This window comes from Centruroides sculpturatus, unplaced genomic scaffold, assembly GCF_000671375.1.
Source record: "Centruroides sculpturatus isolate CEXI.00-Female unplaced genomic scaffold, Cexi_2.0 scaffold235, whole genome shotgun sequence".
Lineage (NCBI taxonomy): Eukaryota > Metazoa > Arthropoda > Arachnida > Scorpiones > Buthidae > Centruroides > Centruroides sculpturatus.
The window spans coordinates 570,456-586,647 of record NW_019384436.1 but is presented as its reverse complement, the minus strand read 5'-3'; the positions used below and the strand labels follow the sequence as shown (position 1 = coordinate 586,647).

At 30.7% G+C, this 16,192-nt stretch overlaps 1 protein-coding gene across 1 annotated transcript in view; it reads right to left on the bottom strand.

Annotated features, from left to right (window-relative positions):
• Positions 1-16,192, bottom strand: part of LOC111619926 (F-BAR and double SH3 domains protein 2-like) — a 199,857-nt gene that overhangs the window by 103,073 nt on the left and 80,592 nt on the right. The window contains exon 5 of the mRNA XM_023361748.1: positions 10,696-10,779. Coding sequence (XP_023217516.1) covers positions 10,696-10,779 — 84 coding nt within the window. The remainder of the gene's footprint in view (positions 1-10,695; positions 10,780-16,192) is intronic.

Below are 16,192 nucleotides of genomic sequence, written 5' to 3'. Positions count from 1 at the left end.
AGAGGATAAGGATAACTTGCCAAAAAGAAAACGCTCTCGGTTAATTAATAGTGTTTTTAGTGATGACGAAGAAAACATTGTTTAATTTATATTAATATGTATCACTTAAAAAAATTTTAATGAAGATATTTATCTTAATTATGAAAATATACTAGCATGTTTTTTTAATTTTTGGAACCTAACCCTCCTTTTCGTATTAGTTCTTTGTTTCGTATAACACGGATTCGCATAACACGGCAATTTTTTGGAACGTAACTACCGTGTTATACGGGGGTTACCTGTACAGTACATATTCGATAAACTGATATATGTTAACGATCATATAGCAGAGAACCAGGAATTTTTCATCAGCGGTATGTCCGGATATGTCGGACCACGTCCTACATCGCCCAGTCTAACAACGGTCCCAGTATTGAGATTGGTAGAAGCGATGATAGGTACGGTACGATTAAAAAGGCCCTCTTAATGCCCTCGGGATAGAAAAAGATCGTTAACATATTGCAGTGAAAAATGTCGACTGCAAAATTTAGTTGCAGTCAGACGTAAATATCTCTTACAGGGAAAAAAAATCAATAATGCCCGATAAAAACTTTCAGTTTATTTTATTTAAATTTTAAAGTATTCGACGAATGTAAACCGAGTGACGAATTTGAGAAAAATGGACATACTATTTTGAGTCCTATAGTCGTTTCCACAAAAGAAAAAAAAAGCACACTTTTCTATCGAATCGATTTTATCATTTTCGGATTATTATACAGTACTCTAACATTACTCCTGAATAAAGAATGAATATTGGAATAAGTTATCGAGAATAGGATACAATTTTCGTAATTACAGTATTACAGTATTGTATAGACAGCATAGCTAGATTGAATAAGAAAAACGTTTGAATGTCTGATTACGTATTTCAACATAGTATGGAATCTAAACGAAGTGAATTTTCATCAATTCGAAAATCGAATCGGTAACGTCATTGTCGTGACTACTTGAAACCCATCACAACATTTAAGTTATCTTTTATCAAGAAAAAATAGCCAAACAAAAAANAATTTTCGTTTTTTAAATAAAACATAATACAAAATATTATTGTAAATTTTTATAATAAGATTTTAAAAAGCAAAGATGGTCAATACTCCGATCATTCAATCTGGTTCTTATTTTAATAATGAAACGTTCCGCTACCGAAAATGCCCTTTCCTATTCAATTGATGTGCTGGAATCGTCTTTAATGCATTTAAGAGAGAACAGATGTTATGTGTTTTTTCACCGGTAGCCTGGAAGATTTCTAGTTCGTTTTCGAGATGCGTTGCAATACTTCTTTTGCCGACTAGTATTCTTGATTTGTCTATCTCGGCTGCTCCAATTTAATAGCGGCATCAAACATTCGGCAGTTCGTTTGGCTTTAAAATCAGGTTTATGAAGAAAAACTTCATACTTCGCATACTTCATAGTCGTTTGTATCATTGCCCAATTTGCACAACCTAGAGTAATGTAGTTATTAAGCTACTGAGCATGGTTAAAAATTAAGACAGCATCAGTGCAATTATTCAAGATATTACAGGTTTTGACAAGTAAAGAATTTTCAGAGTCCTGCCACAAATAGGCTACATATTGATTATTGACAATGTGTGACATGACATAACAAGCGAGCATTTAAAAAACTAAGCAGGCTTAAAATTAATAAATACAAATGTATTCTGACAGTTTATAAGTTAATTATACTTTCTATTTGCAAAATTTCCTTAACCTTAACACAAAATAAGAAAAAAGTGAACTTTTAAGAAATTGCGAGATTTCTCGAAATGAGAAAAATTTCCCAAGATATTTCACGGGTTAAAAAACAGCCGGGATCCCGTTAGAGAAACCCTAGTATATAACAATTAATAAACCATTACATATATATAATGGACTTCTTAAATCATCACTTTCATGGATTTTTCGAAGTTCTTTGATGGGTTTAGAAATGTGACAATGCCGGAGCGCTCCCTATGCTTCGGCACCACGGGATCGAAGCGTCGACACCGCGTTTGCAATGACTAGTTTGTCAGGATAGACACAGAAACCTTAATGCGCGCGAATTTCGTTTTTTGCGCGCGAGCGGACGCGTTTTTACGCGCTCGGATTCGAGATGGAGATGGATCGAGAGACGACTGGAAGAAGTGTACGCTACTACGAATTTAACAATTCACAATACCCGTTTATTTATCGAAACTATTTACAACTCGGTACATAATTAAGATGCTTAGAAGGCGCAAATTTTGGATATCAACTATAGTCCCTAACCGAGAGAGAGTTTACAAATCGGTCGCGCGTTGGTAAATACCATAGTAGAAGTTGGTTCCTTGGGGAATCGGCGGATCGATGTCCTGCTGGTCCGCCAGGTGGTTCGGAAGAAGCTTCGATGACTCGAGAAGGATGGAAGTCTTTGGATGTCTTTAAAAGGATAGCGGATCGGCGACAGCTTGAGCAGTATCCGAAACTGGATCGGGCGTGAACACCAGTTAAAAGCAAACTCTGGATGAAAGCGAACTCCCTCCTTTTTGTATTCGGGATCTGTCGTGGGTTTTCCCATAACTTCATTAGGAATTATCATACAACAGTCTAATTGTTGAATTTCAATCATCATTTCCGGGTGATACATTCGATGTGTCACCTCAAACAAGGAAACAAGTCCGTGGGAAAAGTTTTAATCATTCTCTCTGATTTTTCTTTCAAAAAAATTTTGACTAAAATTTTTCAAGTCAGGGCTCTCACAGAAAGGTATGATGGACAATTCGGAAACAAACTGGGCACTACGTTCTTAGTTTGTGAAAGAGTTTTATAAAGAATGTTGATGATTTCCTTTCCATCTTTATATACTCTCCACGAACGAAGAATTTAATGCGGAACAAAATACTTTTCACAAACATCGTACTGTTCAGTCAGTTCTCGATCTGCACACGGTATCGCTCGCTTCCATTTTTTAAACAATTTCAAATCTTTTGGTGCCTTAAATACATTTACTATTTGTTTCTTTGGATAATCATTGCCTTTGCAATTATGCACACAACATTTAAAAGACACGATTTTGTAAGAATTTCTTAAAAACATTATCCAATGAAGAGATAATAAATGGTAAATGACACAAAATGGACTTCCCGATAAGACGGCACCTGGTGGCAAACGTCTGAAGTACAACCACATTTCTAACAAGTTTTGGACAGTCAAACAATAAGAGTGGTATCACCTTTATTCTTAAACCATGGTTTCTACTTTCGTCACTCTTATTAACTAAAAAATTACATTACAGTTCTGCTGCTTTCACTTAAATAATTCACAGAATAACGAAAAGCGTATAAAATAATGACGTTTGTTTAATTAAACTAAACTTTTCCTGCGTCATAATTATCTGATTAAAAAANTACAGCAATGCTTAGTAGTACCTTTTCTTACTTTAGATGACGTAATTTGAATTAAATTTTAACTTTCCAGACTGTTATATATAACAAAGGAAAATATTGGAAAAATGCAAAAAGCTGAGGGTCAAATTTGACCCTCAATTTTTTGCAAATCTCCAATTTCGAGACCTCCTAATTGGAGGTCTCGAAATTGTATCGTCTCCCAAAAAAAAAAAAAAAATTCTGTGTATGTGTTTTGTTTAAAATCTCAGGATGTGATAAAGTTTAAAAAATGAAATTTGGCATGGTACCTTGTGTATGAGGGAGCATTGATGCTATTAAATTTTGGTGGTTAAAGGTCAAAGGAATGAGATGGTGGTTGTATGTCACATCTTCAGAGAGGTTGGATTTAATTAATTTATTCACTATTATTCATTGTAATCTACTGAAGAAATAACGTTGATGATTAATTAAACGTTTAAAATCATTTTCAGTTATATTTATTAAAAAGAAATTAAATGGCTACTCGTATTAAGCTATTCATTTTTAAGATATTTTTAGACGTAGATTACGAGTACTTTTTCAGCTGGTTCAAGGTAATTGATTCAAATTCTACTCTGCAACGTTTGAAATTACTTTCGTGTAATTTAACAAGTCAAATTAAAAATTTTAGTAATATATTTTCTAATATTAATTTTCGCAAATAAATAACATTTCAGCATAAACTAAGAAAAATACTTATTGAGTTAAATATTCAAATTAAATCAATATTGTAACGGAAAAACTCCCAGTTGTTCGTATTCAGCAGAAATATTAATTAAAAATATGAATGAAACTGTTACGATACATCATTATTTTCACATGTTAACTATATCAAATGTACAATATAATTAACGTCTAGAAATAAAAATGTAAATAAAAAGCCATTTATATTACAGAACTAGCAGGTACGCCCAGCGTTGCTCGGGCAAAGGTAACGATAGTGAAAATTAAGATTATTACGTTATAGTCAACCTTACCCGTTTTCACAGTATGCAAGAATTTGGTCCTCCTGTTTCCGGACTAATTAGAGAATTTTTAGATGGGTCTAAAAATATGTTCGATTTCCTGCAAAAACGAAAAAAACTGCATCTGCGTCTTGCACGTCGCTTTCTCTTAACAATTCCATTGTTAACTCTTACATTGTCACTTAACACTTCCATTGTTGATGGAAGTGTTAAGCCTTAATCCTGTCCCTCTCCCCCGTGGGAAGGAATTTCGAAAAATCCCTTCTTAGTGTGCATTTTCTAACTGTGTACCAAATTTCAACTTTCAACTCCTAACCGTTTGGGCTCTGCACTTATTATTATCATCAACCCGTCTCGATTATATATATAGATATGTCAAATATGAAATCACATTGGCTATTTCATTGGTTATTTTCAAATCAAACAAATCAACAAAACAGCTGATTGATGAAAAATAACCACTCTTTCGAATGTGCGACGAGAATCTAAACTGAAAAATTAATTTTTTTTTTTTTTCTGTTTGGTCAAAACTACCTGAAGTAGTTTTTGGTGAAAACTTTGCTTATTTGATCCAGTGAATAAAAGTCATTTTGAACACAGCTTCGTCATGCCTAGAAGACACGATTTACGTAGTTTGATCGAAATAATGTAATCAAATCAAAACGTTAAGCTATCATCAGTTATCATTTATCAAATTGACAGTTCGTTCCAAATTTTCGATCTGCATTCGAAATTACAAGTATTACCTACCACCAAACAGTTTGGTTCATAATTTTATCCATAGAGCAGTAATGAGTTTGAAATTTTACTCACACATTTTATGACTCGTTCAATGATAACAAAACGGAGGTACGAAGATTTAAACAAATACAACGAGCAATTATTTATTGTGATATCGTCACAATGCCGGGCTGCAATTTTTAACCATATTTTTAATTTAAAATATATGCTTTCTAACTCAAATTAACAGTAGCTTGCTTGCCCCTGTACATCATACTTTTTCTTTAACAATAGAGTCGTGCCGGTTATCTATCTAGCATCTTTCGGGGGGAATTTTTGAATTGAAATAACGTGACTTCCGATTTGCATCGGAAGTTCGAATATAGTTAATCGGGGTCTCCTGTCCCTAAGGTCTCGTTTTTCATCTATCTAACTCCGTTACTGAGATTACGAAAAGACAGACGGATGGGCGATAGTGGAAAGAGGGAGTGGGAATTTATAGGTATACAATTTTTTCAAATTGCACCCCAATAATTTACATAGCAATATGCCAAGTTTTGCAGTAATCGAAGGTTTTCTAACTGGAGCTTTTATGTCAAGTGTATATTTCGTGTAGAATAATACTTAGTGATATCTGATCTCTTTCCAGATAACTATTAGTCTTTGTCAATATCTAATGAAAGTTTTCATTTAATATTTTGTTTCAAATAAAATATATATAATTATTTTCGCTTTGGTAAATCGTTTATATTTTTGGACTCAGAGAACCTGTTTCAAGGTTGCCCGAGTCCAAAAAGCAGCGAAAAAACCGAGAAATGCAAAAAAAAGTTTGGGTTTTTCCTATATGTATGTATGGATGTTAGTGTTTATTTGTGTGAGTATATGTAGGGAAGCACGATTTTGTTCACCCTCTTTGTAGCTTAATAACTCCTCTGTTTTTTGTCGAAAATTTCTGACATTTTGCAGAAAGATTTATGTATTAGGGGATTGATGCTATTAAATTTTGGTAGTTAAAGGTCGACGGGGGTGGAGAGATAAAGATAAAGGGGTTCGTGTCATATTCCGAGTAGAGTTGAAATTAATGACGATTTTACTTGTTATTAGCATTTACAATTTTAACGTCCCTACCCTCAAAATTAAGTTTTTGCCATTTTATAATAATTAAAAATATAAAAAGTTTTTACAATAAAATATCATAACAGATGGTGCCAGCAAACATTGCCAGAAAAGTTAAGCAACCAGTTGCCGTTTTTTTTTTTACATATAGCTGGTAAACTTTTCTAGATTTGGTAGATATCCAATTTTTTATCACAAAATGTATTCTCAATAACAAATCCATTTTTAAGCTTTATAATGATCTACAAATTGCTTTGAGAACAATAATAATAATAATAATAAGACATAAGAACAATGTAAGTATTTAAATATCGTCTAGAAAATATACAGTATAGACACATTAGTCATATACAAATATATACGTATATAATGATACATACATTACATATATACAAATATATTGTATATATATATTGAAAAATGAGCTTGAAGAACAAGTATATAACACATACACAGTTGTGTGTTGGCAAATTTTTAACAATCGACTCGCTTCAGGGGCGCAGGGAGAGAGTGAAAGGAAGAAAGAAAACTGAGTGTAGAATTTCCAAAAATCACTTTTAAAGTATTTTTTACGTACTTACCTATACGTTAAAAATGTTTTGGAATCCCTTTTAAAAGAAATTTTCATAACAAAAAACATGAAAAATTCAATGCTTATTTTTTATTTAGCATATTTTCATGTATAAATAAAATTTTACTTAAAAATTTCACAAACAACTTCTACTTCTAACTTTAAAGTTCAATAAAAATATATAATAAGCTCCAAACAGCAATTTACACTAAAAGTTTTTTCTGATTTATGACGTATTCTAGTATCTGTGGCTAAGCTATGGTTTGTATTTAGCCACGATTTTGCAAAAGGTATAGTGTCCCTATCTTTTAATTCTTTTCCTAATAAACTGATTGTAATAAATTCAGATAGTCTATATGCTCAACAGTTAAAACGTTTCTTATTTTTGTATATAGAATACTACATCCATTAAACTAAAAACGTCTCAGCTTTCTGTGCTACTAATTGCTACGATATTATTTTTCTAGTTTTTCTCTTGTTTCAGGAATTGGTGCAATTGTTCTCTCTATATTATTATCTAAAATTCTCTGAAATCATTTATATTTATTTTGAATTTCAAAATTTTATTTTAATCGATCTAATTTTATTTCACCTTCCATCAACGGTTAAGTTAATTCTTCGTAGGGCCAAATGGATTCATTTAATAAATCAAGTACTTCAACCAATCAACAATGAGCAAACTTACACTGGAATTCATTTGTTTAAATATTTTTTCTTCATTCAAGAGGAAACGACTAAGAAAAATTTTACCAATTTAACTTCGTAACGATATGTAAAAATATTAAATGTGTGGTTGTTTCGTAAAGTTCTAACTCAGAATGCTTTCTGAATGAGATCGCATTTTTGTTTTCAAAAATGTACATAGAAATCATGGCTTTTAACATGTATAACACTGTTTATCCTTCACCAAGAATTTTAACAACCGGCTCACTGAATTTTAAAAATTATAACAAGCGGATTCGCGAGCCTGTGTGGGCCGGCTCAAACACGCCACTGTATGTATATACTGTAATGTACAGTACACATATTATATACATATATACAAATATATATATACTTGTTTTAAATTTAAAAGTTATTTCAATTTTGTACAAGAAAGTATCGCAAAAGAATCTTTCTAACAAAATAATATGTCATTGAAATAAATGTCATAAAATCATTTTTAATTCATAATCTTTCGACATAAATTAACAAGAAATAATTAAAAAATTCGTTATGATGTTTATTACAACCAACATAGTTTCAATAATTACTATTTTTCTACAATAAATGTTTCAAATTTCTATAGTATGATATATTCACAGTACAGTATTTAGATAAATAATGTATATAAATGTACATACGTTTTTAGCAATTTAACTCAATTAATAACCAACAATAATATATATTAGCATATATTTTTGTTTTTAAAAAATTGTCAGAAAATCGATTCATTTTACGAAAGTTAAACACGTATCTCAAACGATTTTGCGTAGCATAAAAAATGTCAAAGTTCATATCAAATTGCCTAGGAATTGCGTTTATAATTCCAATAAATAAAGTAACTTTTACATGTAGAAATATTTTAGTTCTAAATTCACCTTTTGTCTTTACCATCTGCAGTTTTCAATTGTTTTAACTTAAGATTAAATCAGATATTTAAGAAATAAAACACCGCTTCTAGTTTAAATAAATAAATAATTATGTATTTTTTCCTATCGTCTTATTAGAATATATACCGTATAATTTTTATTTGATTAAGTAATCAAGAGAGAACAGAGATCGGAAATATGTCGTCTCTGATCCAAACTTTCTGTTGATTATAGAAAACTGTTTAATGTAATAAGAAACTAATTTGTCATTAGAATTGAGAAAAAATTAGCATTTACCAGAAAAATAATCTTGAAGAACAAGTATATAAATTATAAAAATTAAATTTCATCTGATTACACAGACCTCATTTGTTAGATTAGGTGATGTTCTAAAATTATTTCACTGCTGGATATTGGAATTATATCTATTGAAAGAATATTAGAAAGTAATATAAAATTAAATTCCTCCATCTAAAAATTATTAATGTCCACAGAATGTATTCTGACGAAAAATTCTAAATCAATACAATTCTCAAACAAAATTTCTTCGAGATAATCAAAAAATTTGTACTAGTATGTCATGAAAATTCCTCTTGCATTAACTTCATTAAAAATTTATAGTTTATAATCTATAATCAAGTTTAGAAAAAAAATTATAAAACTAATTATAAACCAATAACCAATTGTTACACATTAGTCATATACAAATATATACGTATATAATGATACATACATTACATATATACAAATATATATATACTTGTTTTAAATTTAAAAGTTATTTCAATTTTGTACAAGAAAGTATCGCAAAAGAATCTTTCTAACAAAATNTTGAAGGAGATCAGTCACGGAGATGTGTCAAGGGCTCTGTGCTGCACAGCATCATATTCAGATTTTGGATCAAATTTCAAACAGATATTGAATGTCAACCAGTGGGGGAAAGTGGACATCCTTCAACAAGAATGCTATTTGATGTTAACAGTGTGTTGTAATAGAAGAATGTCTGATAAACAGCTCTTCAAAAACAAAAATTCAGCAAAAGGAATAGTATATAATGAAAAAACTAATGTTTTCAACTATTTTTAGTAGTCATTATCATGTATTCTAAAATATTGTCTATGGCCAGCTGTGTTAGGATTTTATGACAAATTGTATACAGATGGCTTTGGGTGAATGATCTTTTTGCCAGACACTCAGTCACAGGTGCCCATGAATCGGACACTTGGGACAATAGGAAAAATTCCCTCTTTTTGTCTCGGTTGCCCTTTTCCTAATCCCTGAGTAGGCCCTAAACAACAGAAAATTTGAGACCTCTAGCTTATCTTGCAAATATAAAAGAAACTAATGAATGATATTTGTCCATTGATCCACGCAACTTCATATGTTAACCAAAACTCCCATTTCTTGTTTTCAAGGCCAAGTTAGTCATGAGTGCAACCAGTGCTGCTTTGTAGGAGCACAGATCTGACATTGAATCATAATGTGAAGCTCCTTGCATAATGTATGATGCCCTTTTTTATAGCTTGTGCCAGTTAGTGGACACCACTGCATCCAATACATTGCATTCCATTGATACATGAAGAGCCCTTTTAAGATGGTGTCAAGAACATTTACAGTGGACTTTGAATAAATGGAACAATGTTCTGTTCCTTATGAGTCCAGATATAGTCAACAGAATGATTCTGGTCAGATTAGAATCTGGATAGAGCAAGAAATCTAATACAATCCCATGAAAACTGTGAAAAAAGACTAGTTTGTAAGTGGTATCATATTATGGGATTTCATTATATTTAATGGTCACACTGAGCTCTATATTTTTGCAAGGAAGTACAGAAACGAGGTTATGAAATCCCATGAGACTTTTCCAAAGAGTTATGGATGATATTTCATTTTCATAGATAATAATGACCACACACTTGTCAATGACTTTCTTGACAGTGAATTTATTTGTCACGTGAAATGGCTTGCAAGATTTCTGGGCCTAAATCCCATAATGTGTGATGCTCTAGAGAAATGACTTGCATCGTCAGCCTCCACCAAGAACCCACCAGAAGCTTCAGAAATAGACTTTGCTCCCAACAGAGCTGAGAAACAAATTTATAACCAGCGATCATTATGCACTGTGTACATGCAGGAAGCAACAACATGCCATAGTAATTGTTTTCTGTACAAAAAGATTTACAGCAATGCTTAGTAGTACCTTTTCTTACTTTAGATGACGTAATTTGAATTAAATTTTAACTTTCCAGACTGTTATATATAACAAAGGAAAATATTGGAAAAATGCAAAAAGCTGAGGGTCAAATTTGACCCTCAATTTTTTGCAAATCTCCAAAATCCACATCCTGTTGGTGTTTCGCCTGTAACTTGGAAAGTTGTTCATTATGTATATTTCTTAGACTACTAGATGCTTTACCCTAAAAATATAAAAAAAAACATTAAATGATTAATTTAATTCTTTTATATTGTATACTATAGAGCTACTATAGAACTAGATTAAACATATACATAAAATCGTATTTTTCAATTAAAGGAAATAAACACCAGCATATTTTTCATTCGTTCCTACCTTCTTTGGAAGAGGTTGCATTTTTTCCAAATTTATTCCTGATAAATTGAGAGCGGTATTCAGCACCGCCTGGTCGCCATATTGTGGTACCTGTCACTGATATTGACCGGACACCCTAAACGCAATTGTTTATTTCGCGTACTGCCATCTGTCGGTTAATTATGCAATTAAAAGTATTAATTTCCTCATCTTATCACGATCAGAGCTGTCTATGACAAGTTGAAAAAATTTATAAAAGTCTTATGTGGTTATTTTAATTTTCAATAACAATCCTCTAGGTAAAATCTATTTTAAAAAGTATATAAAATCGTATACTGTTTATATGACAAAATATTTAAAATTTTCAAAATCTTAAATCCATACCTAACTAGGGTAAATTACCACAAGTCCTCATTTAAACGGACACATTCTCATTTTGGGATAAAATTATCGCCATGTTGTGCGTTCCCCGTTTTGTCCATACCTGCGGTGAATGGTGCTAAACATTTTTAGCACCATTTTTTGATTTACGTCTCAGGTTTCAGTTTCGATCTTCATCAGCCAGCTTCGCTTTTCGATGACGCGAGGGGTCGTATAGCATTTTAGCTTCTGCGATTCGTTTATCGTTTATGACAGCGATTCCCAAACTTTCTCGAGCCACCGTCCCCTTGGTTTCATAAACTTATACACAACGACCCCAACCCATTTCTTGTGTGAAAAATGAACCTCATACTTTGTGTCCTGGCATACATTGTTTTCCACATCTGGAAACCATTAAATGCAATGTTTCTTTTTACCCTTTTTAAGGAAAGGAATGGGAACGGTTATCAGTGACCCCAAACCTCACCTATAGTCACCATTCAGTACCATGCCTACAGTGTCTCCTGCTTCTTTTCACCCTCCATAGATTTACCACAAATGTAGGTGGTAGCACCCACTTTGGGAACCACTGGTTTATGATAATCTAGTTTCTCCATCTAAATTCATCAAAGCAATTGCTTGCTTGAATCTGCTTACCATATAAGTAGATACAATGTTTTATTCATTACAATATGATATATAGAAAATAAGGAATGGGGAAAATTATTGAAGGAGATCAGTCACGGAGATGTGTCAAGGGCTCTGTGCTGCACAGCATCATATTCAGATTTTGGATCAAATTTCAAACAGATATTGAATGTCAACCAGTGGGGGAAAGTGGACATCCTTCAACAAGAATGCTATTTGATGTTAACAGTGTGTTGTAATAGAAGAATGTCTGATAAACAGCTCTTCAAAAACAAAAATTCAGCAAAAGGAATAGTATATAATGAAAAAACTAATGTTTTCAACTATTTTTAGTAGTCATTATCATGTATTCTAAAATATTGTCTATGGCCAGCTGTGTTAGGATTTTATGACAAATTGTATACAGATGGCTTTGGGTGAATGATCTTTTTGCCAGACACTCAGTCACAGGTGCCCATGAATCGGACACTTGGGACAATAGGAAAAATTCCCTCTTTTTGTCTCGGTTGCCCTTTTCCTAATCCCTGAGTAGGCCCTAAACAACAGAAAATTTGAGACCTCTAGCTTATCTTGCAAATATAAAAGAAACTAATGAATGATATTTGTCCATTGATCCACGNGAAGTCACCACAACCCATCCACCATCACATGTTCATTTTTAATTATATATGGTTCCTGCACCAAAAGTTTCTGATTAGTTTATTTGCTAGATGAATGTTAATTATATTACTTAAATTAAAATTCTGGAGAGTTTATGAAAATACTGTATCAAAACCCCATTTGAGTTGAGCAGTTCAATGAATTCAAGTTAACTAGCTTGATTTAACATGTATTCAAGGTTATTTCAGTGTGTTTATTATCTTTCCAAGGTAGCTCTGATTTAGATTTAACAAGTAAATCCCTATGCTGGATGATGGGGAAAATGATTTCGTAGAAACCAGATTCCACTATATAAGCAGTTGCACATACAGTGTCGTGCAACAATTTTAAAAATCAAGTCACAGATATTTGAATGTCTTTTATATTTTTCTAAAATAGATTAATTACAAATTTANAGAAATTAAAAAATAAAGAAACGTTAGACTAATCACGCGTGAGAAGTGTAAAAAGTTAAAAAGAATTGAATAATAAAGAAATCACAGTTACAGTTTTTTTTTTTTGAAACTCACATCTACCCTCAACATTAAGCTTTTTGCAATTTTATAGAAATTAAAAATAGAAAAAGTTTTTTATAACAAAATCTCATAACAAATGGTGCCACACACAATTTTATTTATTATGCTTAATACTATAAAAGTTAGTTTTTTAAAATAAAATCTTGTAACAGCCTGGAAACTTATGCAACTTATTGCTAGATTTTGCAAATTGTATTGTTTTATGAAGAACACAATGTTCTGCTTGTATGTTGTTTCATGCTGTTCTGGTCAGTAGTTCCTGAGATATATGTCAAATGAATGATTATGCCTACATTTTGGACATGAGTGTAACTTATGTTGATATTCAACTTTAAAGTAATTGTTAATTTGCAGTTCAGAAGACAAAAAATTCTGCAGTTAAATAGAAGTTTACATTTTTATAAATACTGTATCAGGAGTTTTAAATTTGCATGTTGTTGGATAAGTTCTGTATATCTGATAAGATCTGAAATGAAATGTGTAACAATTTGCCAATGCTGTCTTGAAAGTCTGAGTATCATGTAATATTTCAATAATTATTACTAAAAGTTTGTATTTGTATCATTAATAATTACTGCTATCTCAATCACTTATAAAGTACGAATATTTAAAACTAGATACTTTGATTAAAATTGTAGTTGGCATTTCCAGGAGTTATGTCTTTTGTTAATATTGGTCATTTGAGTTTAAATAATTTTATTAGCATATGAGAATGTTTCCAAGTAAAAGTTATATATTCATTCTTATCTAAGACTAAGCACAGCTTTTCTTTTTGGGTCTTTGTTTTTTGAATTACTTCAAGTTATTGTAAAATATAAAATTTTAACATTAAACTTGCATAATAATTTTAAAAATATATTTATTAAGGAAAAATAATATATTACTTACTTTCAAAATATAAATAAAATATTTTATAATAAATAAATATATTGCTACAATTTGTTCTACTACTTATAGCAAAAATTATAATAATAAAATTGTTAATTTCTCCAAACAAATTCTCTGTTTGAATTTGTTTGGAGAACTTATATATTAAGGTCAATAAATGGTCATACATAAAAAGAACAATTAAAAATGCATTGGGATTTCTGAAAATACAAAATATTACATGTACTGTACATATAATTATAATTATTGAATAGAAGTAAATTTTTTGTGAATGTCCTTAACCAATATTAAAGTATTGGGACTTGAAATTAAAAAATTTTGAGTTATGAAGACTTGGCTAAAAATCAAGATTTTGCACATTGGTTTATCAGTGACCCACAATAAACTATCAATATAACATTTCCATGAGTCTTATTACATAGAATCATTGTGTCAATGTAAACCTCTGGATGTAGTCCAGAAACTCAAAAACTCTTAACTGAATGGTTAAATAAGCTATGAAGAAATGCTTTCTTGAATGGGTGATCCATTCACTCCTAAGGATTTTTTTAAATGCAATATTTCTCACCAAGAATCAATCTGTTGTTTTTATTTATCACAAAAAAAAAAACAATTCTAGGATTGCTATATTTTTAAAATTTTGCCACAAAGGTTAGAATTTTTACATAGAATCAGACTATAATTGTTTTTTAAATTAATTTATCAAAAATCTATTTATTTATTATTCAAATGGCAGTTATATCTAGGTCACATATACTGCCTGGAAGTCACCACAACCCATCCACCATCACATGTTCATTTTTAATTATATATGGTTCCTGCACCAAAAGTTTCTGATTAGTTTATTTGCTAGATGAATGTTAATTATATTACTTAAATTAAAATTCTGGAGAGTTTATGAAAATACTGTATCAAAACCCCATTTGAGTTGAGCAGTTCAATGAATTCAAGTTAACTAGCTTGATTTAACATGTATTCAAGGTTATTTCAGTGTGTTTATTATCTTTCCAAGGTAGCTCTGATTTAGATTTAACAAGTAAATCCCTATGCTGGATGATGGGGAAAATGATTTCGTAGAAACCAGATTCCACTATATAAGCAGTTGCACATACAGTGTCGTGCAACAATTTTAAAAATCAAGTCACAGATATTTGAATGTCTTTTATATTTTTCTAAAATAGATTAATTACAAATTTAGAATATTTGAATAAAAGCCAATTATTTAATATATTTGAATATAGTTTAAAGGCAAAGTTATTTCATAAAAATTACACAAAGCACAACATTAAAATATTAAAAACATTCACCAAACCAAAAAATCTAGTAATATAAATTATACTGCTGGATTTTCTGATATTAATATTAAACCAGTTCTCAGTTGTTACCACAACATTCAAAATTCTGTTCTTATAAAAGATTATTTTTTCTTAGACATATTCACAGTAACTTGATACTAAAGATCGTAATCATTATTAAACATACAATATCAAATTTTAGTACATTAAATATGGATCTACTTTTACATTTGATACCACTGAGATATGCATCTGTTTTAAGAAGCCACAACTAAGGTTAAATGTAAGAAAATGAGTTAAAAATCATACAGATTAGAATTATCTTCAATAAGTAGAAAGTAAACAACCTAAGTGAATACATCTACACAATGCTATTTGTGGCCTTTCAGTGTACAAATTAAGCATAAATTTTAGTTCCCTCTCATATTTCTGTCCTGATTAAAAGACCTACTAGAACATCAGGTTCAGAAAATATTGATAATGAACTTGTATTTAGTTTTATAGAAAAATAAAAATAACTGAAATTGAAAGATTACATTATGGAGATGAGATAATGGAGTAAAGTATAATTTTAAGAATATATAATACTGTATAGCAAATCAAATTTTGGAATTTTTTCCTAATTGATCATTGTTATTTAATAAGTCAGTTATTATTTAAAATTGGATAAATTTCAGAATTTTTAGAAATGTAATCATTGCTATATGAAAGAATTGATTTCATTTATAAATTTTTTTTCCAGAATTATACAAGCTGATGGCTGAAAATAGGCTTTTCAATTAGAAACAAGTTTATAATTGCAATGGTTTTTAGGCTATTTTGTTAAAATGGAATACATAATACTGTATATAACACACATGCTGGTGCTATCATCATCAATATAATATAGAACCATCAGATGTACAGGACTATTCAT